The sequence below is a fragment of the Nerophis ophidion genome, linkage group LG02 (genome assembly GCF_033978795.1).
Source record: "Nerophis ophidion isolate RoL-2023_Sa linkage group LG02, RoL_Noph_v1.0, whole genome shotgun sequence".
Classification (NCBI taxonomy): Eukaryota; Metazoa; Chordata; class Actinopteri; order Syngnathiformes; family Syngnathidae; genus Nerophis; species Nerophis ophidion.
In genome coordinates, this window is record NC_084612.1 from 75301157 (window position 1) to 75325600 (window position 24444).

A 24444-nucleotide genomic window follows, 5' to 3' on the forward strand; every position below is an offset into this window, starting at 1 on the left:
TCCCTCATCGGCTTATTGTGTTACTAGTGTTTTAGTGAGATTATATAGTACCGGGTGTGGTGAAAGCCAGTGTCTCCGATGGGAGGAGGTAATAGTCCGCTTCAGTAAGAGCCAACTTATTACCACAATTTTCTCACCGAAACCTGCCGGTTGACATGTGGTCGGGATCCATGTTCGTTGAAGTAGCAGACGATGTGCGCGTGACGTCACGGGTTGTGGAGCTCCTCGCATCCTCACATTGTTTACAATCATGGCCACCAGCAGCGAGAGCGATTCGGACCGAGAAAGCGACGATTTCCCCATTAATTTGAGCGAGGATGAAAGATTCGTGGATGAGGATATTGAGAGTGAAGGACTAGAAAAAAAAAAAAACGATTGCAGTGAGAGCGATTCAGATGTTATTAGACACATTTACTAGGATAATTCTGGAAAATCCCTCATCGTCTTATTGTGTTACTAGTGTTTTAGTGAGATTATATGGTACCGGGTGTGGTGAAAGCCAGTGTCTCCGATGGGAGGAGGTAATAGTCCGCTTCAGTAAGAGCCAACTTATTACCACAATTTTCTCACCGAAACCTGCCGGTTGACATGTGGTCGGGATCCATGTTCGTTGAAGTAGCAGACGATGTGCGCATGACGTCACGGGTTGTGGAGCTCCTCGCATCCTCACATTGTTTACAATCATGGCCACCAGCAGCGAGAGCGATTCGGACCGAGAAAGCGACGATTTCCCCATTAATTTGAGCGAGGATGAAAGATTCGTGGATGAGGATATTGAGAGTGAAGGAGTAGAGAAAAAAAAAGGCGATGGCAGTGAGAGCGATTCAGATGTTATTAGACACATTTACTAGGATAATTCTGGAAAATCCCTCATCGGCTTATTGTGTTACTAGTGTTTTAGTGAGATTATATAGTACCGGGTGTGGTGAAAGCCAGTGTCTCCGATGGGAGGAGGTAATAGTCCGCTTCAGTAAGAGCCAACTTATTACCACAATTTTCTCACCGAAACCTGCCGGTTGACATGTGGTCGGGATCCATGTTCGTTTGACCGCTCTGTTCCATAGTAAAGCTTCATCTTCGGGAATTTTAAACAAGGAAACACCGGCTGTGTTTGTGTGGCTAAAGGCTAAAAGCTTCCCCACCTACATCGTTCTTCTTTGACGTCTCCATTATTAATTGAACAAATTGCAAAAGATTCAGCAACACAGATGTCCAGAATACTGTGTCATTATGCGATTAAAAAAAGACTACTTATAGCTTGGATCGGGCTGGAAAATAATGTCCGCTACAACCAGAGACGTCAAACGCACGCGTCATCATACCGCGATGTTTTCAACACCACACTTCGCGGGAAATTTAAAATCGCAATTTAGTAAACTAAAGCGGCCATATTGGCATGTGTTGCAATGTTAATATTTCATCATTGATATATAAACTGCGGGGGCCATTTGTAATTTTTTAACAGCCCCACGGCACATTTTAAAAATACGATTGATACATTTTTAAAACGTAAAAAGTGATATAAAGGAGCTAACGGGTGGAATGTAACAAGAAAATGTTGCAATTTTTACTCTAATAACACAAAGCTGCCATGCAGGCGGTTTCTTTCTTTAAAATATAATAATGAATCAAAATCAATGTCCATCCATCCATCCATTTTCTACCGCTTATTCCCTTTCGGGCTCGCGGGGGGCGCTGGCGCCTATCTCAGCTACAAATGCGATGAGGTGGCGACTTGTCCAGGGTGTACCCTGCCTTCCGCCCGATTGTAGCTGAGAAAATCAATGTCATTATGAATTATTGACCTATTCAAGGCTCCAATTACGTAACGTTAAATTTTCCACTTGGAAATAGTTGCATATTTTGTGTTTTGCCATATAAAAAAATCTGAGCTGTTTTTTTTTTTTAAAGAAGGGCCTGAAATGAACAAACAAAAAAACGTAAACAACAATAAAACCTATAATTGACGGATAGATCTGAAGTTGATCCCGAGATTGTTGTGTTGAAAGTAAACGGTAAAAAAATGTCTAATTTATTTTTTAGCACTTTAATGAGTCGGAGGACTCTTTTGGATTCCCAATAATTTTACTGTGATTTTTTTTTTAAGTGTCATTGCTGGGAAAATAAAGTTAATATTTGCCTTCATGTCCCTTGGCAAGTTTCACTACAATAATGCACTTTTAGTAGCCGTCCACAAGCTTCTGCTTGAATTTTTTGACCACTCCTCTTTGACAAAATTGGTGCACTTCAGCTAAATGTGTTGGTTTTCTGACATGGACTTGTTTCTTCAGCATTGTCCACACCTTTAAGAAGGCCATTCTAAAACCTTAATTTAGTCCGACCACATAACTTTCCTCCAGAAGGTCTTATCTTTGTCCATGTGGTGTCAAAAATGGAGCTGTTTGGCCACAACACCCAGCAATATGTTTGGAGGGGAAAATGTGAGGCCTTTAATCCCAGGAACACCACACCTACCGTCAAGCATGGTGGTGGTATTATTATGCTCCGGGCCTGTTTTTGCTGCCGATGGAACTGGTGCTTTACAGAGAGTAAATGGGACAAGGAAAAAGGAGGATTACCTCCAAATTCTTTAGGACAACCTAAAATCATCAGCCCGGAGGTTGAGTCTCGGGTGCAGTTGGGTGTTCTAACAGGACAATGACCCTTAAACACACGTCAAATGTGGTAAAGGAATGGCTAAATCAGGCTAGAGTGAAGGTTTTAGAACGGCTTTCCCAAAGTCCCGACTTAAAGGCCTACTGAAATGAGATGTTCTTATTTAAACGGGGATAGCAGCTCCATTCTATGTGTCATACTTCATCATTTCGCCATATTGCCATATTTTTGCTGAAAGAATTTAGTAGAGAACATCCACCATAAAGTTCACAACTTTTGGTGCTGATAAAAAAAGCCTTGCCTGTACCGGAAGTAGCAGACGATGTGCGCGTGACATCACGGGTTGTGGAGCTCCTCACATCTGAACATTGTTCACAATCATGGCCACCAGCAGCGAGAGCGATTCGGACCGAGAGAGCGACGATTTCCCCATTAATTTGAGCGAGGTTGGTAGAGTGGCCGTGCCGGCAACTTGAGGGTTGCAGGTTCGATTCCCGCTTCCGCCATTCTAGTCACTGCCGTTGTGTCCTTGGGCAAGACACTTTACCCACCTGCTCCCAGTGCCACCCACACTGGTTTAAATGTAACTTAGATATTGGGTTTCACTATGTAAAGCGCTTTGAGTCACTAGAGAAAAGCGCTATATAAATATAATTCACTTCACATTCGTGGATGAGGAAAGTGAGAGTGAAGGACTCGGGGGAAAAAAATTAAAAACTAGACGGCAGAGCGATTCAGATGTTTTTAGACACATTTACTAGGATAATATCTGCTTATTGTGTTACTAGTGTTTTATTGAGATTATATGGTCGAACCTGTACAACCTGAAGGTCGGAGGAGTGTGGCGACCGCCAGTGTCTCCGAGGGAAGCCACATTTCTCGACGAGGCGAAGGCAGCCGTTGGGGCCGGGCTGATATTTTTTTTTTCTTCCCTCCTCCGCGGTGGAAGCTTTCGACGGTCGGGGGCGACCGATGGGAGGAGGCAAGAGAGTCCGCAGCTGCGTCTTTGACAGGTGCAGGAGGGACGACGCAAGCTCTCCGCTCATGTCTACGGTAAGAGCCGACTTATTATCACCATTTTCTCACCGAAACCTGCCGGTTGACATGTGGTAGGGAACCATGTTCGCTTGACCGCTCTGTTCCATAGTAAAGCAGTCGTTGGGGCCGGGCTGATTTTTTTTTTTTCTTCCCTTCTCCGCGGTGGAAGCTTTCGACGGTCGGGAGCGACCGATGGGAGGAGGCAAGAGAGTCCGCAGCTGCGTCTTTGACAGGTGCAGGAGGGAGGGACGCAAGCTCTCCGCTCATGTCTACGGTAAGAGCCGACTTATTATCACCATTTTCTCACCGAAACCTGCCGGTTGACATGTGGTAGGGAACCATGTTCGCTTGACCGCTCTGTTCCATAGTAAAGCAGTCGTTGGGGCCGGGCTGTTTTTTTTTTTTCTTCCCTCCTCCGCGGTGGAAACTTTCGACGGTCGGGGGCGACCGATGGGAGGAGCCAAGAGAGTCCGCAGCTGCATCTTTGACAAGTGCAGGAGGAAGGGACGCAAGCTCTCCGCTCATGTCTACGGTAAGAGCCGACTCATTATCACCATTTTCTCACCGAAACCCATGTTCGCTTGACCGCTCTGTTCCATGGTAAAGCTTCACCGTCATCTTTCGGGAATGTAAACAAGGAAACACCGGCTGTGGTTGTGTTGCTAAAGGCGGCCGCAATACACCGCTTCCCACCTACATCTTTCTTCTTTGACGTCTCCATTATTCATTGAACAAATTGCAAAAGATTCAGCAACACAGATGTCCAGAATACTGTATAATTATGCTGTTAAAGCAGAAGACATTTAGCTGTGTGTGTGCGTAGCGCTCATACTTCCTAAAAACGCGTGACATCACGCGTACACGTCATCATTACACAACGTTTTCAAGACGAAACTCCCGGGAAATTTAAAATTGTAATTTAGTCAACTAAAAAGGCCGTATTGGCATGTATTGCAATGTTAATATTTCATCATTGATATATAAACTATCAGACTGCGTGGTCGGTAGTAGTGGCTTTCAGTAGGCCTTTAAACGTGTGGACAATGCTGAAGAAACAAGTCGAACAAATTCAGCTGAATTCTACCAATTTTGTCAAGAGGAGTGGTCCAAAAATTCAAGCGGAAGCTTGTGGATGGCTACCAAATGCGCCTTATTGCGGTGAAACTTGCCAAGGTCAAATATTAACATGGCTGTACGTATACTTTTGACCCAGTCACATTTTCAGTAGACCCACAATAAATTCATAAAAGAAGCAAACTTCATGAATGTTTTTTTTGTGACCAACAAGTATGTACTCCAATCACTCTATCACAAAAATAAGAGTTGTAGAAATGATCGGAAACTCAACACAGCCATGACATTAGGTTCTTTTCAAGTGTATGTCAACTTTTGACCACGACTGTATACTATAATTGTAATATTTGAATAATGATAAATGAATGTGTTGTGGCAGTTGCGGAAGTGTACGTAAACTTTTGACCACGACTGTATACTATAAGTGTAATATTTGAATAATGATAAATGAATGTGTTGTGGCAGTTGCGGATGTGTACGTAAACTTTTGACCACGACTGTATATTATAATTGTAATATTTAAATAATGGTAAATGAATGTTTTGTGGCAGTTGCGGAAGTGTACGTAAACTTTTGACCACGACTGTATATTATAATTGTAATATTTAAATAATGATAAATGAATGTTTTGTGGCAGTTGCGGATGTGTACGTAAACTTTTGACCACGACTGTATAATATAATTGTAATATTTAAATAATGGTAAATGAATGTTTTGTGGCAGTTGCGGAAGTGTACGTAAACTTTTGACCACGACTGTATACTATAAGTGTAATGTTTGAATAATGATAAATGAATGTGTTGTGGCAGTTGCGGATGTGTACGTAAACTTTTGACCACGACTGTATGCTATAAGTGTAATATTTAAATAATGATAAATGAATGTGTTGTGGCAGTTGCGGAAGTGTACGTAAACTTTTGACCACGACTGTACATAAATAAAGGATGCGTCAATAGTCGATATTTCAATCGAATCGTAGCTCCTGAATCGTAATCGAACCGCCCGAACATTCCCACCTCTACCGCCCACCGATTGTCAATCCGTGAAAAGAGGGCTCACTGTGTTCAGTTAACTCTACCGTCAAATAAACGATGTCTGTCAAACAAACGCAAGCCTCGACCATTTTAACGGGACGGTTCCTGGTTCGATCCCCGCCTTCTCCCAACCTCGTCGCGTCCGTTGTGTCCTTGAGCAAGACACGGGTGAACAGGTCTGTCACTCCAACGTTGGTTGTGTCGACTTTGTCTTCAGAAATGTTTACGAAGTTAAAATGAAGAGGTGGAGTGCAAAACATGCCACAATAATGAGACAACTGCAGAAAAACAGCCAGTGTCAGTGTCAGCCTAAATCGAGTCCCGAGTCAGTGCTGTCAAAGTCCGAGTCGGGTTGCCGGTCACACCCGAAAACGTTGACTTACCAGAGCTCATAACATCTGATGGTATGGTCGGCGGCATGATGGGGGGCATCGGGGGCTGGCTAGGATAGCCGGCTCCTTGAGGCCCGGGAGGGTACGAGCCCGGTGGATAGTTCCCTGGAGGATAGTTCGCCGGTGGATAGTTCCCCGGTGGATAGTTCCCCGGTGGATAGTTCCCCGGTTGGCCGGAGAACAAAGGAGCGTTTGAACCGGTGGGGTAGGGAGCCACAGGCTGTCCTGGTTGGGGTCCGCCGTATGCCGGGAAGCCATATGCCGGGGCCGCCGGGTAGTTTCCGCCCTGAGGTGCGTACATGGGGTTGTGGGCTTCATCGTACCCTGGAGGGTAGTCTGATCTGGACATGTTGCCTGCGAGGGTGACAGAACGGGGATTTACCTCATTAGTGCAAGGTAAGGTGTGTTAGATCCATGTCAGTCAAGCAATCAATGTTTATTTATATAGCCCTGAATCACAAGTGTCTCAAAGGGCTGCACAAGCCACCACGACATCCTCGGTTCAGATCCCACATAAGGGCAAGGAAAAACTCAACCCAGTGGGATGACGATGAGATACCTTGGAGAGGACCGCAGATGTGGGTGACCCCCCCCCCCCTAGGGGAGACCGGATGCAATGGACGTTGAGTGGGTCTAACATAATATTGTGAAAGTCCAGTCCATAGTGGATCTAACATAATAGTGAGAGTCCAGTCCATAGTGGATCTAACATAATAGTGAGAGTCCAGTCCATAGTGGATCTAACATAATAGTGTGAGAGTCCAGTCCATGGTGGATCTAACATGATAGTGAGAGTCCAGTCCATAGTGGATCTAATATAATATTGTGAAAGTCCAGTCCATAGTGGATCTAACATGATAGTGAGAGTCCAGTCCATAGTGGATCTAACATAATATTGTGAAAGTCCAGTCCATAGTGGATCTAACATGATAGTGAGAGTCCAGTCCATAGTGGATCTAACATAATATTGTGAAAGTCCAGTCCATAGTGGATCTAACATAATAGTGAGAGAGTCCAGTCCATAGTGGATCTAACATAATAGTGTGAGAGTCCAGTCCATAGTGGATCTAACATGATAGTGAGAGTCCAGTCCATAGTGGATCTAATATAATATTGTGAAAGTCCAGTCCATAGTGGATCTAACATGATAGTGAGAGTCCAGTCCATAGTGGATCTAACATAATAGTGAGAGTCCAGTCCATAGTGGATCTAACATAATAGTGTGAGAGTCCAGTCCATAGTGGATCTAACATAATAGTGTGAGAGTCCAGTCCATAGTGGATCTAACATAATAGTGAGAGTCCAGTCCATAGTGGATCTAACATAATAGTGTGAAAGTCCAGTCCATAGTGGATCTAACATAATATTGTGAAAGTCCAGTCCATAGTGGATCTAACATAATATTGTGAAAGTCCAGTCCATAGTGGATCTAACATAATATTGTGAATGTCCAGTCCATAGTGGATCTAACATAATAGTAAAAGTCCAGTCCATAATGGATCTAACATAATAGGGAGAGTCCAGTCCATAGTGGATCTAACATGTTAGTGAGAGTCCAGTCCATAGTGGATCTAACATAATAGTGACAGTCCAGTCCATAGTGGATCTAACATGTTAGTGAGAGTCCAGTCCATAGTGGCTCTAACATAATAGTGAGAGTCCAGTCCATAGTGGATCTAAGATAAAAGTGAGAGTCCAGTCCATAGTGGATCTAAAATAATAGTAAAAGTCCAGTCCATAGTGGATCTAACATAATAGTGACAGTCCAGTCCATAGTAAATCTAACATGATAAAGAGAGTCCAGTCCATAGTGGATCTAACATAATAGTGAGAGTCCAGTCCATACAGGATCTAACATAATAGTGACAGTCCAGTCCATAGTGGATCTAAGATAAAAGTGAGAGTCCAGTCCATAGTGGATCTAAGATAAAAGTGAGAGTCCAGTCCATAGTGGATCTAAAATAATAGTAAAAGTCCAGTCCATAGTAAATCTAACATGATAAAGAGAGTCCAGTCCATAGTGGATCGAACATAATAGTGAGAGTCCAGTCCATAGTGGATCTAACATAATAGTGAGAGTCCAGTCCATAGTGGATCTAACATAATAGTTAAAGTCCTGTCCATAGTGGATCTAACATAATAGTGTGAGAGTCCAGTCCATAGTGGATCTAACATAATAGTGAGAGTCCAGTCCATAGTGGATCTAACATAATAGTAAAAGTCCTGTCCATAGTGGATCTAACATAATAGTGTGAGAGTCCAGTCCATAGTGGATCTAACATAATAGTGAGAGTCCAGTCCATAGTGGATCTAACATAATAGTGAGAGTACAGTCCATAGTGGATCTAACATAATAGTGAGAGTCCAGTCCATAGTGGCTCTAACATAATAGTGAGAGTCCAGTCCATAGTGGATCTAACATAATAGTGAGAGTCCAGTCCATAGTGGATCTAACATAATAGTGAGAGTCCAGTCCATAGTGGATTTAACATAATATTGTTGCTCACGGCAAAGGCAAGCAGAGAGGAGAGACGGTGCGGGTTAGCACAAATGTGTTTAGCAGAAAGGTGAGCATAATGCAGTGGACTCTCCCCAAATGATAATAAACACCTCCCAGTCAACTACTAGTAACATCACTATGAGCCCGTTGACGTTCTAGAAATAAAAGCGGCAGCTCAGCTCGCTCGCAGTTCTTTAGGTGAAGGCTAATTAGCTTTTAGCGTAATGCTAGCTAATTTTGCGGTGTGTGTGTGCTGACCTACAGCAACAACTAAGTTATTTCACTTGATCTTTTTCTGTGTCGAAGCAGCAAAAAGGGCATTATGTGAAATGAAGAGTTTATGTCTCTGATAGTTGATATAATAATGCAACTCATAAAGCCTACATGAACTCCATGGTGTTCGGGGATCAATAGTCTCTCCCATTGCTATTGGACTATTTTTTTCAGCTATCGTTACATTAATCATTAGTAATGTAGCAGCCTAGTTTTCCTGCTATCACATGTTGATAAAAATAAAACATTTACATAATAAAAATCAACTACAGGCTTCCCAAATGCTGTAATAAATCAACCATGATGAGTTGAGCATATATGAGGTCGCGACTAGTCCAGCGTGTACCCCGCCTTCCGCTCGATTGTAGCTGAGATAGGCGCCAGCGCCCCCTGCGCCCCTAAAGGGAATAAGCGGTAGAAAATGGATGGAGTTGAGCATATGTCAGCATGTGGCCCCACTTTTAACGCCTTTTTTTTTCAAACGCTTATTGCAAACGCTTATTTACAGTAAATCATTAATTTGACTTAGTCATTATTTTGTCTTAGTAAGTCAATATTTACTAAGTCAGTTGCCCAGTGGTTCTCAAAATTTTTCCACCAACCCGCCGTTCCCCCCCCCAACACCCACACCACCACAGATAGATGCCTGACCTGTGGGAAACACTGTTGTCATTATTTTGTTTTAGTAAGTCAATATTTACTAAGTCAAAATAATGACACAATTATTGACTTAGTCATTATTTTATCTTAGTAAGTCAATATTTACTATTCATTCATTATTTTGTCTTAGTAAGTCAATATTTACTAAGTCAGTTGCCCAGTGGTTCTCAAAATTTTTCCACCAACCCTATTCATTTTGTGGCGGCCGTAATTCTTTCGTGGCGGGCCGCCACAAAAATTTTTTTTTTTTAAATGTTTTTATTTATTTATTTTTTATATTGGCTTTTGACTCGCTCGACCGCTTCGAAAAGCAATGGGACTCTTTCTGTGAATGGAGCTTGTAGTTACATATTACATAAATATGTAAATATGATATAAATATGTACATAAAGCGTTGTAATTATATTTCAACTCCGCGTTCTTCTTGGTCATCGCCGCCGCTGCCCCCCCTTCCCCCCAACACCCGCCCCACCCCCCGCCGCCCGACCACACCACCACAGATAGATGCCTGACCTGTGGGAAACACTGTTGTCATTATTTTGTTTTAGTAAGTCAATATTTACTAAGTCAAAATAATGACATACTTAATGACTTAGTCATTATTTTGCCTTAGTAAGTCAATATTTACTATTCATTATTTTTTCTTCGTAAGTCAATATTTACAAAGTCAGTTGCCCAGTGGTTCTCAAAATTTTTCCACCAACCCTATTCAGTGTTTCCCCCAGAATATTTGTTAGTTAAGGTGGTGTCTCCCCAGGGGCAAGGTGGCGTCACCTAAAAGTAAAAACAAAGCACAAACAGTCCTAGTTAAACCGTGATACTAATTATGTCCGGGGTTTCCCCACACATTCATTTATTTGTGGCGGCCCGCCACGAAAGAATTACGGCCGCCACAAAAATTTTTTTTTTTTTAAATGTTTTTATTTATTTATTTTTTGTATTGGCTTTTGACTCGCTCGACCGCTTCGAAAAGCAATGGGACTCTTTCTGTGAATGGACCTTGTAGTTACATATTACATAAATATGTAAATATCATATAAATATGTATATAAATATGTACATAAAGCGTTGTAATTATATTTCAACTCCGCGTTCTTCTTGGTCATCGCCGCCGCTGCCCCCCCTTCCCCCCAACACCCGCCCCACCCCCCGCCGCCCGACCACACCACCACAGATAGATGCCTGACCTGTGGGAAACACTGTTGTCATTATTTTGTTTTAGTAAGTCAATATTTGCTAAGTCAAAATAATGACATACTTAATGACTTAGTCATTATTTTGCCTTAGTAAGTCAATATTTACTATTCATTATTTTTTCTTCGTAAGTCAATATTTACTAAGTCAGTTGCCCAGTGGTTCTCAAAATTTTTCCACCAACCCTATTCAGTGTTTCCCCCAGAATATGTTAGTTAAGGTGGTGTCTCCCCAGGGGCAAGGTGGCGTCACCTAAAAGTAAAAACAAAGCACAAACAGTCCTAGTTAAACCGTGATACTAATTATGTCCGGGGTTTCCCCACACATTCATTTATTTGTGGCGGCCCGCCACGAAAGAATTACGGCCGCCAGAAATTTTTTTTTTTTTTAATCAGCTTTTGACTCGCTCGACCACTCAGAAAAGTAATGGGACTCTGTCTGTGAATGGAGCTTGTAGTTACATATTATAAAAAAATATATATATTATATAAATATGTATATAAATATGTACATTAGGTGACATTATTAGTATCACGGTTTAACTAGGACTGTTTGTGCTTTGTTTTTACTTTAGGTGACGCCCTCTTGCCCCTGGGGAGACACCACCTTAACTAACAAGTATTCTGGGGGAAACACTGAATAGGGTTGGTGGAAAAATGTTAAGAACCACTGGTCTGCAGTATACTAACACATATGGAAGCGTACTTTGTATAAAATAAACTGTGTAACGTTTGTGCTCTAAAGTCCCCTCCAAAAATCTACTTGACTCCAGAGCCATTTTAAACGGTGACTTTTTAAGGGAAAGACACAGTCACGGAATTCAACAGCTGGCCCCACCTTGGGTTGCCATGACGTCACATGCCAAGCAGCAAGCAACAACACCCAAGAGTGGAAAAGCTTCCTCCGCCTATCTAAGGAAAAACATTTGAAAAATAGACACTTCTTAATGCCTGCAGAAGGACTTGTATTTTTAAGTGGTGGTGGTGGTGGGGGTGGGGACCCGACAATAGAGTAAAACAAAACAAGACCAAAATATGTTTATCCTAGAGCAGTCTGACAGGATTCCTTGAAGATATTTGCTGTTTTTCTTTGGCCTTGGTGTCAGACACAGAACACGCTGAAAGATAAAAATACCCTGGAGACATTGATAATGAAACTGGGGTTTTAGCAATCATGTGCTTTTAGGTTTCACTGTCGTTTTTAGGAACAAACTCAAAGGGATTTTTCGATGAAAAGAGAAGGCTGTCTTTAGGCAAAATGTCTGGTGTTTATCTGAATCTCTGTCAAAACTAAGCACAAACTACATTTCTTTGTAAGGTTTCAAACTCGTTTTCATTGAGAGTTATGGTTGCCCAGTGACTAATACAGTTGTGATCAAAATTATTCAACCCCCACACAATTTGGGAGTTTTAGCAAGTAGGACATTTAATCCGTATTTTGTTTATAGTCAAATCAAATAAAGATGTGTCAAATAGACAAATTCAACTTAAATTGTAACACTGTATTTTACAAAATACCAAAAAAGGACATTTTTCTTAATATCTCATTGACAAAATTATTCAACCCCCTTGAAGATCATAACTCTTAAGAACAGAATTTGACTAAGGTCTTTTAAAATCAGGTGTTAAACACCTGTAGATGTGATTAGAACAATAACGAGCAACAATTAAACTGATTGAAAAAGACTGTGACGCTCAGCTTCTTGTAGATGGTCAATGGTGTATTTGCAACATGGTGAAGTCCAGGGAGTGGTCAAAGAAGTCAGGAGAGGAGGTCATTTCTCTTCATAAGAAAGGATATGGATATAAGAAAATAGCAAAGACACATTCCAAGAGACACAGTTGGGAGCATAATTCGCAAGTTTAAAGCTAAAGGCACAGTGGAAACACCACCTGGGCGTGGTAGAAAGAGGATGCTGTGTGTGTACAGTGGTGAAAAACCCCCCAGGTAACAGCTGAGGAACTACAACAGGACATTGCAGAGGGGGGAACGCAGGTTTCGTCCCAGACAATAAGGCGTGCACTACGAGATGCCAGAACTCCCAGGCGCACCCCACTTCTGACTACCAGGCACAAGAAAAATAGACTCCAGTATGCCAAAAATCATCTGGACAAACCCCAAAGGTTTTGGGAAACTGTTCTATAGAGTGATGAGACAAAAGTGGAACTCTTTGGGCCTATGAATCAACATCACGTCTGGAGGAGAAAAAAATGAAGCTTACAAAGAGAACACCTTGCCTACTGTTAAGCATGGTGGGGGGTCAATCATGCTCTGGGGCTGTTTCTCTGCCTCAGGTACCGGGAATCTCCAGCGCGTTCAAGGCATTATGAATTCTATTTCCTAGCAGGATATATTAGCTGCAAATGTCATGAAGTCAGTGAGGAAGCTGAGGCTTGGGAGACGTTGGACCTTCCAACAGGACAAGGATCCCAAGCATACCTCCAAATCAACATCAGAGTGGTTGCAGAAGAAGGGCTGGAAGACTCTGGAGTGGCCTTCACAGTCGCCAGACCTAAATCCTCTAGAAAAGCTGTGGTGGGACTTGAAGAAGCCCAAGAATATGAAAGAACTGGAAACCTTTGCCCAAGAGGAATGGGCTAAAATACTGTAGATGCTTGCAAGAAGCTTATGTATCACCTTTGAAGGATGTCATTACTGCCAAAGGGTGTTCTACTAAGTACTAAAGATGCATGGAACTAGGGGGTTGAATACTATTGTCAATGAGATATTAAGAAAAATGTCCTTTTTTGCTATTTTGTAAAAAACAGTGTTACAATTTAAGTTGCATTTGTCTATTTGACACATCTTTTTTTGATTTGACTATAAACAAAATATGGAATAAATGTCCAACTTGCTAAAACACCAAAATTATGTGGGGGTTGAATAATTTTGATCACAACTGTACATGATTTTACTGTAAAAACTGTTATTTCAGTCCCCGGAATTTTACATTAAAAGTTGCTATGTTATTGTTTTTTAACAGCATGAAATAGGATTTCCCACACATTCATTTATTTGTGGCGGCCCGCCATAAATAGATTTTTCGGCAATTTTTTTTTTCCGGCTTTTGACTCCCTCGACCGCTCATAAAAGCAATGGGACTCGGTCTGTGAATGAAGCTTGTAGTTACATACTATGTAAATATTATATAAATATGTACATAAAGTGTTGTGATTATACTCCAGCTCCGCGTTCTTCTTGGTCATCGCCCCCGGCCGCCCGACCACACCCCCACAAACAGATGCCTGACCTGTGGGAAACACTGAGGTCCACTGTTTTTTTTACGGTAAAATTCACGCAACGGAGCTGACAGTTTTGTTTGTGAGTTCAAACCCCGGCGCAGTCTGACCAAAAACTATAAAAATTGGGACCCATTGTCTCCCTGCTTGGCACTCAGCATCAAGGGTTGGAATTGAGGGGTTAAATCACCCAAAAATGATTCCCGGGCGCGGCCACCGCTGCTGCTCACTGCTCCCCAGGGGGGGTGATCAAGGCTGATGGGTCAAATTCAGAGAATCATTTCGCTACTTGAACTTTAAATCGTGCGTTGCTGTACATTGGGGAAAAAAACGGTACCAAAGTTGATTATGCGGTTAAAAAGTGACGTGAATTATATTTATATAGCGCTTTTCTCTAGTGACTCAAAGCGCTTTTTTTACATAGTGAAACCCGATATCCAAAGTTACATTTAAACCAGTGTGGGCGGCACTGGGAGCAGGTGGGTAAAGTGTCTTGCCCAAGGACACAACGGCGGCGACTCGGTTGGCGGAAGCAAGCGGGGATCGAACCTAGGACCACAGCCACTCTATCAACCGAGCTATACATATATACGCATATATATATATATATATATATATATATATGTATATATATATATGTATATATATATATACATATACATACATATATATACATACATACATATATATATACAGTACATACATATATATATACATACATACATACATGTACATACATACATACATACATACATACATATATATGTATGTATATATATCTATATATACATATATACATACATATACATAAACACATATACATTGTGCGATTCAGAATCGATTGTCATTTTTACAGAGAGCAGCAATAGACTACAGACTGTGGTGAAGTAGGCCGGCTTCGTTGCATGAAGTAGCCTACAATTTTTGGTTGCGTTTCTGAATGGCGATATACGATATGTATCTCGATATTATTTCCGTAAAGTAAAAACCAAACACAAAACAGCCTTAGTTACCCGAGATACTAAGTATGTCATTATTATGACTTAGTAAGTCAATATTTTGACTTAGTAATTTACATCTACATTTTAAATGTTTTTATTTTTTTTATTTAGCCCTGCATAGGTTAGAAAGTCAGTTCCTTAACACCCATCCATCCATTCATTTTCTACCGCTTGTCCCTTTTGGGGTCGCTGGAGCCCATCTCAGCTGCATTCGGGCGGAATGCATAGTACACCCTGGACAACACTTCCTTATTAATATTTCAATTGTGTCAACAACTTCCTTTTTGCACACAAGAAGTGAACAAAATGAAAGGACAAAAAATTTTGGGGCAAGTTGCGCAATCACAACCATGTGATCTTCCGGAAACAATAACAGAACATAGCAATCTCTAATAGGACAATTATAATGTTTTACTTTGTTTTGAACATGTTTGCCAACTTGAGCTGGTTGCATGTTTACACTCGCACAATTGTGAAAAGAAGCAGCTGAAGAAGGAAGGAGAGTTTAGTTAATACAACTCCATTTTTTTTTTTAAACTGAAAAGAAATTGATCATGTGTAAAAAGTAAAAGCGAAGGACTTGCCGATTAAGATTTTATGTTGTGATGACATGCATTAACTATGAATTGGTTATCTTATATATGATGGAGTGCTTTTGACAGTTTAACAATATCAACACACTTTTCAAACTACTTAATTGTTATTTTATCACATATAACTGTTTGATCAAAACAAAGTCAAAAGTACACAATAACTAAACAAAAGCAAAAAATGACTATCTACCACCGTATTTTCCGGACTATAAGGCGCACTTACAATCCTTACATTTTCTCGCCTTATAAGCACCGCCCTAGTGTACGGAATAATTTTGGTTGTGCTTACCGACCTCGAAGCAATTTTACTTGGTACATGGTGAAATGATAAGTGTGACCAGTAGATGGCAGTCAAACATAAGAGATAAGTGTAGACTGCAATATGACTCAAGTAAACAACACAAATAGTTGATATTTTCCATTAAAAATAAACAACATTAAAATAGAAAATATATTACAATGTTTTAGTAGGACTTTGGTAAGCTATGAAGCCACACCGCTTGATGGATTGTACTGTGCTTCTACATACAAGTATTATTATGCTGTGTGTATAACTTAAGACATTATAAGGCGTTCGTTTCGCAATATTATGCAACTTTTCTCCCCTTCTGGTACATGCTGATCTGTATTTTGGGATTTGCATAAGTTCTGAAAATGTGCACGCCTCCGCCTTTGTAGTCCATGGCAACACCTTCTTTTTCTCTATCTTCTTTTAATGGGACATTCACCCTCCGCTGTTTCCATTTTTGATAAAAAGGCGTAAAGTTCTTACTTAAAGTATATTTAGCGATGAAAGCCCTAAAACATACCGGTGTGGTGAGTTGACATTATTCACCCGAGGAACTTACGTTATTAGAGTTCTGTTCGGACGGTTTTTACGGGACACATTTCTGAGGAGACGCTGCTCATTGTTGATTGAAGTCTGAATGTCCATTAAAACAGTTGGCGCCGTCTTTCAACACTTCGTCCATTCCCGTCCTTGCACGCTACATCGCTACAACAAAGATGATGGGGAGAAGACGCCGCTGAAGGTGAGCCACGTAAATAAGACCCGCCCACAAAACTTTGCATCCTGAAGAGACTGTCAGAAAATGGTCTGTAAAACATCATCTATGCAACATTTTGACCAAAGAACCACCATTACATGTTATGTAGACCACAAGGAAGTATTTTACATTTAGAAAATAATCCGGTGTGCCCTATAGTCCGGAAAATACGGTAGTTGATAGTTCTCTTGTATTACATACAATTGTTTGATCAAAACAAATTCAAAGAATACACAATAACCAAACAAAAGTAAAAAAAACTATCTACTAGGGCTAGACGATATGGACTGAAAATTATCTCAATAAATGTTCACTTGAACTCGATATTTGATATATATCTCGATATATTTTCTATAGGGTTGTACGATATACCAGTATTAGTATAGTACTGCGATACTAATGAATCATATTCAGTACCATACTGCCTCTAAAAAGCACCGGTGGAGCATGTTCGGCAGCGCACAATCACAGAGTACTTACAAGCAGACAGTGTGCAGACAGAAAATGTAGAATGAACGCATTTTGGCTTGAAAACTAACTATAAAGGTGGAGTTAGCTACTTCTTAAAAACTAATCCTCGCCTCCATGGCGACAAATAAAGTCAGTTTCTTACAAGTATCATTATCACTGCAGGACGAGGAATAGCGAAACATGCTTCACTACAAACCGTAGCTCCCCGGTGTCACAATGTAAACAAACGCCTTGGTTGGATTTACACGCGGCGCTATTTCATTTGGTACAGGGTGTAATCAGCAGTAGATGGCAGTCAAACAGAGATACGTTTCAAGAAAGCCCCGACATTTTAAAATGTTCCATTTCACACAGAATCTATCAAAAAGTTTTACGAAAATAGTTTTGTGCCATTTCTAATATAGTGTAAAGTTCTTCCTTATATCTGTCAGTAAACGCGCCATGAAAGCGCTAAAACACACCGGTGTGGTGAGTTCGCATTATTCACCCAAGGAACTTCAGTTATTTCAATCAATCAATGTTTACTTATATAGCCCTAAATCACTAGTGTCTCAAAGGGCTGCACAAACCACTACGACATCCTCGGTAGGCCCACATAAGGGCGTGAAAAACTCACACCCAGTGGGACGTCGGTGACAATTATTATTATTATTAGTTTGACGAACATGCATCTGAACCTCGAATTTTATAAGGTAATGATCGGACGATACTTTATTATACGGGAGTATCGTAACTTTGGAAACGGTGATACCCCTGACAAGCACTAGGTCTATCGGATTACCGTTGTGATGCGTGGGTTCATTTGTTATTTGTGTAAGGAGCGCTTACGCACGGTGGGTCCGATGGGGTATTCATATGGATATTAAAGTCCCCCATTATAATTATATTATCGGCGTGCGTCACTAGATCAGCAAGGAACTCTGAGAATTTATTGATGAAGTCCGAATAGGGCCCTGGGGGGCGGTAGATAACAGCCAGGTGTAGAGGCAGCGGTGTGGCAGACCTCATAGTAAGCACCTCAAAGGATTTATATTTATTATTTATGTTAGGACTAAGGTTAAAGATTTTGTTGTATATTAGTGCGACCCCCCTCTACCCCTTTTAAGGGGACGGGCAATATGCGCATGTGTAAGGTTAGGAGGACATGGCTCATTTAGCGCAAAAAAGTCGTTTGGTTTAAGCCAGGTTTCGCTGAGACCGATGACGTTAAGATTGTTGTCTCTGATGATATCATTAACTAACAACATTTTGGGAGACAATGAGCTTATGTTTAAAAAACTTATATTATAGGTAGTGGGCTGTTTTAGGGAATTTTTGATCAAATTATCCGTAGTAGCAATATTAACAATGTTGTGTTTATTATGCCCAGTGCATTTAGTATAATTACGACCAAATCTAGGAATTGATACGACGGGAATTTTCCGATTGTTTGTTTGTTGCTTTGATAAACTGCACGCATCATAGTTTGCCACCTCGGTAGAACACATGTCCAACTCTGAAACAGTCAAAGCAGAAACAACTTGTTCTCATTTAACTGACTCCTTACCCAGACCAGTAGTCTCGCATCTCCCATTTAAATCCGTCTTCAAAATGGAGGGAATTGGTGTTCTGTGGGGATTAGCCTTTAGCTTTGTTTTTAGCCCCGCTCGGCATCCGCGTTTCCGATGACAATATTATACACGATATTTGAGCTTTCCGGTCGGACGGTTTCCGGCGTTGATGCTCTAGTGAGCCACGGATGAGAAGATGCTGCTGCTCATTGCTGATTTTAGTAAAGTCTGAATGTCATTTAAACAGCTAGCGCCATCTTTCGACACTTCGTCCACTCCCGTCCTTGCACGCTACACCGCTACAACAAAGACGGGGGAGAAGACGCTGTCGAAGGCCAGCCACGTAAATAAGACCCGCCCACAAAACGGATGCATCAGAAAACATCATCTATGCAACATTTTGACCAAAGAACTACCGTTACATGTTATGTAGACCGGTGTCATTCAACCTTTTTTTTTTGAGCCAAGGCGCATTTTTTTGCGTGGAAAAAATGCGGAGGCGCACCACCAGCAGAAATCATTAAAAAACAAAACTCTGTTGACAGTGAAAAGTCGTCATCGTTTTTTGTGTATTTTCCTGTAGCAGTTTCATGTCTTCCGTTGAGCGATTATTTTACTTTGCTTTAACAATGCAGAATATTTCACTTGTTTTTATTCTTCTTTGTGGGGACATTGTCACTCATCATGTCATGTTTGGATGTACTTTGTGGACGCCGTCTTTGCTCCACAGTAAGTCTTTGCTGTCGTCCAGCATTCCGTTTTTGTTGACTTTGTAGCCAGTTCAGTTTTAGTTTTATTCTGCATAGGTTTCCCTAAGCTTCAATGCCTTTTCTTAGGGGCAGTCGCCTTTTGTTTATTTTTGGTTTAAGCATTAGACATCTTTTTACCTGCACTTTGCCTCCCGCTGTTTACCACATCTACAAAACAATTAGCTGCCGGCTGCCACCTACTGATATGGAAGAGTATTACACGGTTACTCAACAACAACACATCACTTGCAAACTATAATTACTGGTTTGCAAAAAAATATTTTTAACCCAACTAGGTGGAATAAGATCATCTCCCACTGCCATACTTGACAACCCTCCCGGATTTTCCGGGAGACTCCCGAAATTCAGCGCCTCTCCCAAAAACCTCCCGGGACAAACTTTCTCCCGAAAATCTCCCCAAATTCAGGCGGAGTTGGAGGCCACGCCCCCTCCAGCTCCATGCGGACCTGAGTGAGGACAGCCTGTTTTCATGTCCGTTTTCCCATAATATAAACAGTGTTATAACTGTAGAATGATTGAGGGCGAGTTCTTGGTTTCTTATGTGGGTTTATTGTTAGGCAGTTTCATTAACGTCCCCCCAAGCACGGCAAAACAACACACAACAACAGCAGTCATGTTTTCGTCTACCGTAGAGCAGTTCGTCTGCCGTAAACAGCAATGTTGTGACACTCTTAGACAGGACAATACCGCCATCTACTGTACATGCATATGGTTAGAAAAATTGTGACAGAGAATAGAACAAGGATGGACAACTCAACCCTTAACTCAACAATGAGTAGATGAGTGTTATGTGGGTGTATGTGTAAATAAATCAACACTGAAATTCAAGTATTTATTTTATATATATATATATATATATATATATATATATATATATATTGGTAAGCGTTTTTAAAACGCTTACCAAAAAAAAGTGCGACCCCAAAAATTTACACCGGGGCCCCATTTTCTCGACTTCAATCAATCAATGTTTATTTATATAGCCCTGAAATTAACAGGATCGTGCATACATGTATCATTTGATTTTAAAATGCTTACAAAAAAAAGTGGGACCCCATCTTCATGACTTCAATCAATCAATGTTTATTTATATAGCCCTGAAATTAACAGGATCGTGCATACATTTGTCATTTGTTTTTAAAACGCTTACAAAAAAAAACTGGGACCCCATAAATTTACTACGGGACCCCATTTTCCTGACTTCAATCAATCAATGTTTATATTTATAGCCCTGAAATTAACAGGATTGTGCATACATTTATCATTTGTTTTTAAAACGCTTACCAAAAATAAGTGGGACCCCATAAATTTACTACAGGACCCCATTCTCATGACTTCAATCAATCAATGTTTATTTATATAGCCCTGAAATTAACAGGATCGTGCATACATTTGTCATTTGTTTTTAAAACGCTTACAAAAAAAAATGGGACCCCATAAATTTACTACGGGACCCCATTTTCCTGACTTTAATCAATCAATGTTTATTTATATAGCCCTGAAATTAAAAGGATTGTGCATACATTTATCATTTGTTTTTTAAAACGCTTACAAAAAAAAAAGTGGGACCCCATAAATTTACTACAGGACCCCATTTCATGACTTTAATCAATCAATGTTTATTTATATAGCCCTGAAATTAACAGGATCATGCATACATTTATCATTTGTTTTTAAAACGCTTACCCCAAAAAAGTGGGACCCCATAAATTTACACCGGGACCCCATTTTCTCGACTTCAATCAATCGTTTAATTATATAGCCCTGAAATTAACAGGATCGTGCATACATGTATCATTTGTTTTTAAAACGCTTACAAAAAAAAAGTGGGACCCCATAAATTTACTACGGGACCCCATTTTCATGACTTCAATCAATCAATGTTTATTTATATAGCCCTGAAATTAACAGGATGGTGCATACACTTATCGTTTGTTTTTAAAACGCTTATCAAAACAAAGTGGGACCCCATAAATTTACACCGGGACCCCATTTTCTCAACTTCAATCAATCAATGTTTATTTATATAGCCCTGAAATTAACAGGATCGTGCATACATTTGTCATTTGTTTTTAAAACGCTTACAAAAAAAAGTGGGACCCCATAAATTTACTACGGGACCCCATTTTCTCGACTTCAATCAATCAATGTTTATTTATATAGCCCTGAAATTAACAGGATTGTGCATACATTTATCATTTGTTTTTAAAACGCTTACCAAAAATAAGTGGGACCCCATAAATTTACTACAGGACCCCATTCTCATGACTTCAATCAATCAATGTTTATTTATATAGCCCTGAAATTAACAGGATCGTGCATACATATATCATTTGTTTTTAAAACGCTTACCAAAATATAGTGTGACCCCAAAAATTTACACCGGGGCCCCATTTTCTCGACTTCAATCAATCAATGTTTATTTATATAGCCCTGAAATTAAAAGGATCGTGCATACATTTATCATTTGTTTTTAAAACGCTTACAAAAAAAAAGTGGGACCCCATAAATTTACTACGGGACCCCATTTTCCTGACTTAAATCAATCAATGTTTATATTTATAGCCCTGAAATGAACAGGATCATGCATACATTTATCATTTGTGTTTAAAACGCTTACCAAAAAAAAGTGGGACCCCATAAATTTACACCGGGGCCCCATTTTCTCGACCTCAATCAATCAATGTTTATTTATATAGCCCTGAAATCACGAGTGTCTCAAAGGGCTGCACAAGCCACGACGACATCCTCGGCTCAGAGCCCACACCAGGGCAAGGAAAAAACTCAACCCAGTGGGATGAGAATTAGAAACCTTGGAGGGGACCCCACCCCCATTTAGGGGAGACCTGCGCAATGAACTTAATAGGGTCCCTGGGACCCCATTTTGAAGCATTCCTACACTGCAAAGTAGTAAGTCCAAACTATAGGACAAAGACGTTGAAAGTCTGAGACTGAAACCGAAAGTTAACTCGCCACATTCGTGTCCACTCGCACTCTTTGTAACTGGTACATCTTAACACCAATACAACTAGTAGGAAAAAAATATATATGCGTGGGCGTACAGAGAAGAAACCGGGTGAGGTCGTTGTATTTATCTCGTCGAGCAAAGCCAAAGCTAGAAACTTTTAAGGCGTTTCCTTTTGCCCAAAGCCAAAAAATAATCCCATAACTCAATATTTAAGGTTACAATGTCCCGACAACCGTATTTCCTTGAATTGCCACCAGGGCGCTAATTAATTTAAAACCTCTTCTCACTTACCAAAGGCATGCGGTAAATTTAGGCCTGCACTTAGAAATTTGAGTGTGATGTAAGGAAACCATCATGAAAAGCACATTTAATAAAAAAATATTACCTCCTGTCCAGTTTAGAAAACTGTTTTATTTTAGATATGTAATCCTCCATGTTAAAACTGCAAGTGAGAGGAAAAATTAAACACATGCTGCTTGTTGTCACTTCTTCTGCAGCCAAGTAGTCGCAAGAAGGATAACTAGCGCCCTCTACCACCAGGAGGCGGGAGTCATTTAATTACTCCTATTTGACACACGCAGCTACGGTATATTAATAAAACATAGCTGCTTACTGTTCTTCTTAGCATATTCAATAGCTTGGACTTTAAATCCTACTGAATAGCTCTTAATCTACTTCCCAAACAAAAAATGGTTTTAAAATGTAAAAAACATGTTTCATAAACTTTAAAAATGTTTCAAAAACAGTAAAAGATTTACACAAACCCTTTCTTCAAAAACATGTTTTCGCAAAGTCCATTTTCCCCCCACACACTTCAAACAAAAAAGTTTCATAAACTAAAAAAAGTTTCACCGTCTCTAAAATGTTTCACAAACTAAAAAAAATGTTTCACAAACTAAAAAAAATGTTTCAGCATTTCAAAAATGGTTTCACAATCTAAAAATGTGTTTCCCAAACTGTAAAAAATGTTTCAAAAACTGTAAAAATGTTTCAGAAACTAAAAGTTTTCGCAAAGATCATTTTTTTTCCTACACACTTCAAACAAAAAAAGGGTTTCATGAACTAAAAAAAAGGTTCACCATCTCTAAAATGTCAAAATGTTTTACAAAAAAAGTTTCACAGACTTAAAAAAATGTTTAAGCGTCTCAAAAATGTATATATACATTTTTTAATCATAAACTGAATAATGTTCTACAAAAAAATGTTTCAGAAAATTAAAATATGTTTCAGAACCTAAAACAAATGTTTCAGAAACTAAAAAAAATGTTTCACAAAAAAAAATCATTTCACAAACGCAAAATAATTATTTTACAAACTAAATTTTTTTTTACAAACCACAAAAATTTTACAAACTAAAAAACATGGTTTCACAAACAAAACAAAAATCTGTCACAAACTAAAAAAAAAATGTTTGGGTTTCACAAACTGAAAATTGTTCTTCTAAAAATATTTCAAGAACTAAAAAAATGTTTTTCAGTAACATAAACAATGCTTCACACAATATTAAAATTGTTTCACGAACTCCAAAATAATGTCGCACAAACTAAAAAATGTTTCAAACAAAAAAATAGTTTCAAAATGTAAAAAACATGTTTCATAAACTGTAAAAATGTTTCTTCAAAAAAATGTATCAGAAACTAAAAATGTTTTCGCAGTCTATTTTTTCCCCACACATCAAACAAAAAAAGGGTTTCCTAAACTAAAAAAAGTTTCACCATCTCTAAAATGTTTCAAAAGGTAAAAATGTTTTCGCAGTCTATTTTTCCCCACACACTTCAAACAAAAAAAGTGTTTCATAAACTAAAAAAAATGTTACACCATCTCTAAAATGGTTTCACAATCTAAAAATTTGTATCCCGAACTGTAAAAACGTTTCAAAAACTGTAAAATTTTTTCACAAACACTTTCTTCAAAAAAATGTTTCAGAAACTTAGAATGTTTTCGCAAAGTCCAATTTTTTTCCTACGCACTTCAAACATAAAAAGGGTTTCATAAACAAACAAAAAAAAAAAGGTTCACCCTCTC

The 24444-nt window shown here is 39.7% G+C and overlaps 1 protein-coding gene across 1 annotated transcript in view; it reads right to left on the reverse strand.

The window, feature by feature from the left end:
• tmbim1a (transmembrane BAX inhibitor motif containing 1a) overlaps positions 1 to 24444 on the reverse strand; it is a 46263-nt gene that overhangs the window by 19303 nt on the left and 2516 nt on the right. The window contains exon 2 of the mRNA XM_061891015.1: positions 6146 to 6508. Within this exon, the coding sequence (XP_061746999.1) occupies positions 6146 to 6508 (363 nt within the window). The remainder of the gene's footprint in view (positions 1 to 6145; positions 6509 to 24444) is intronic.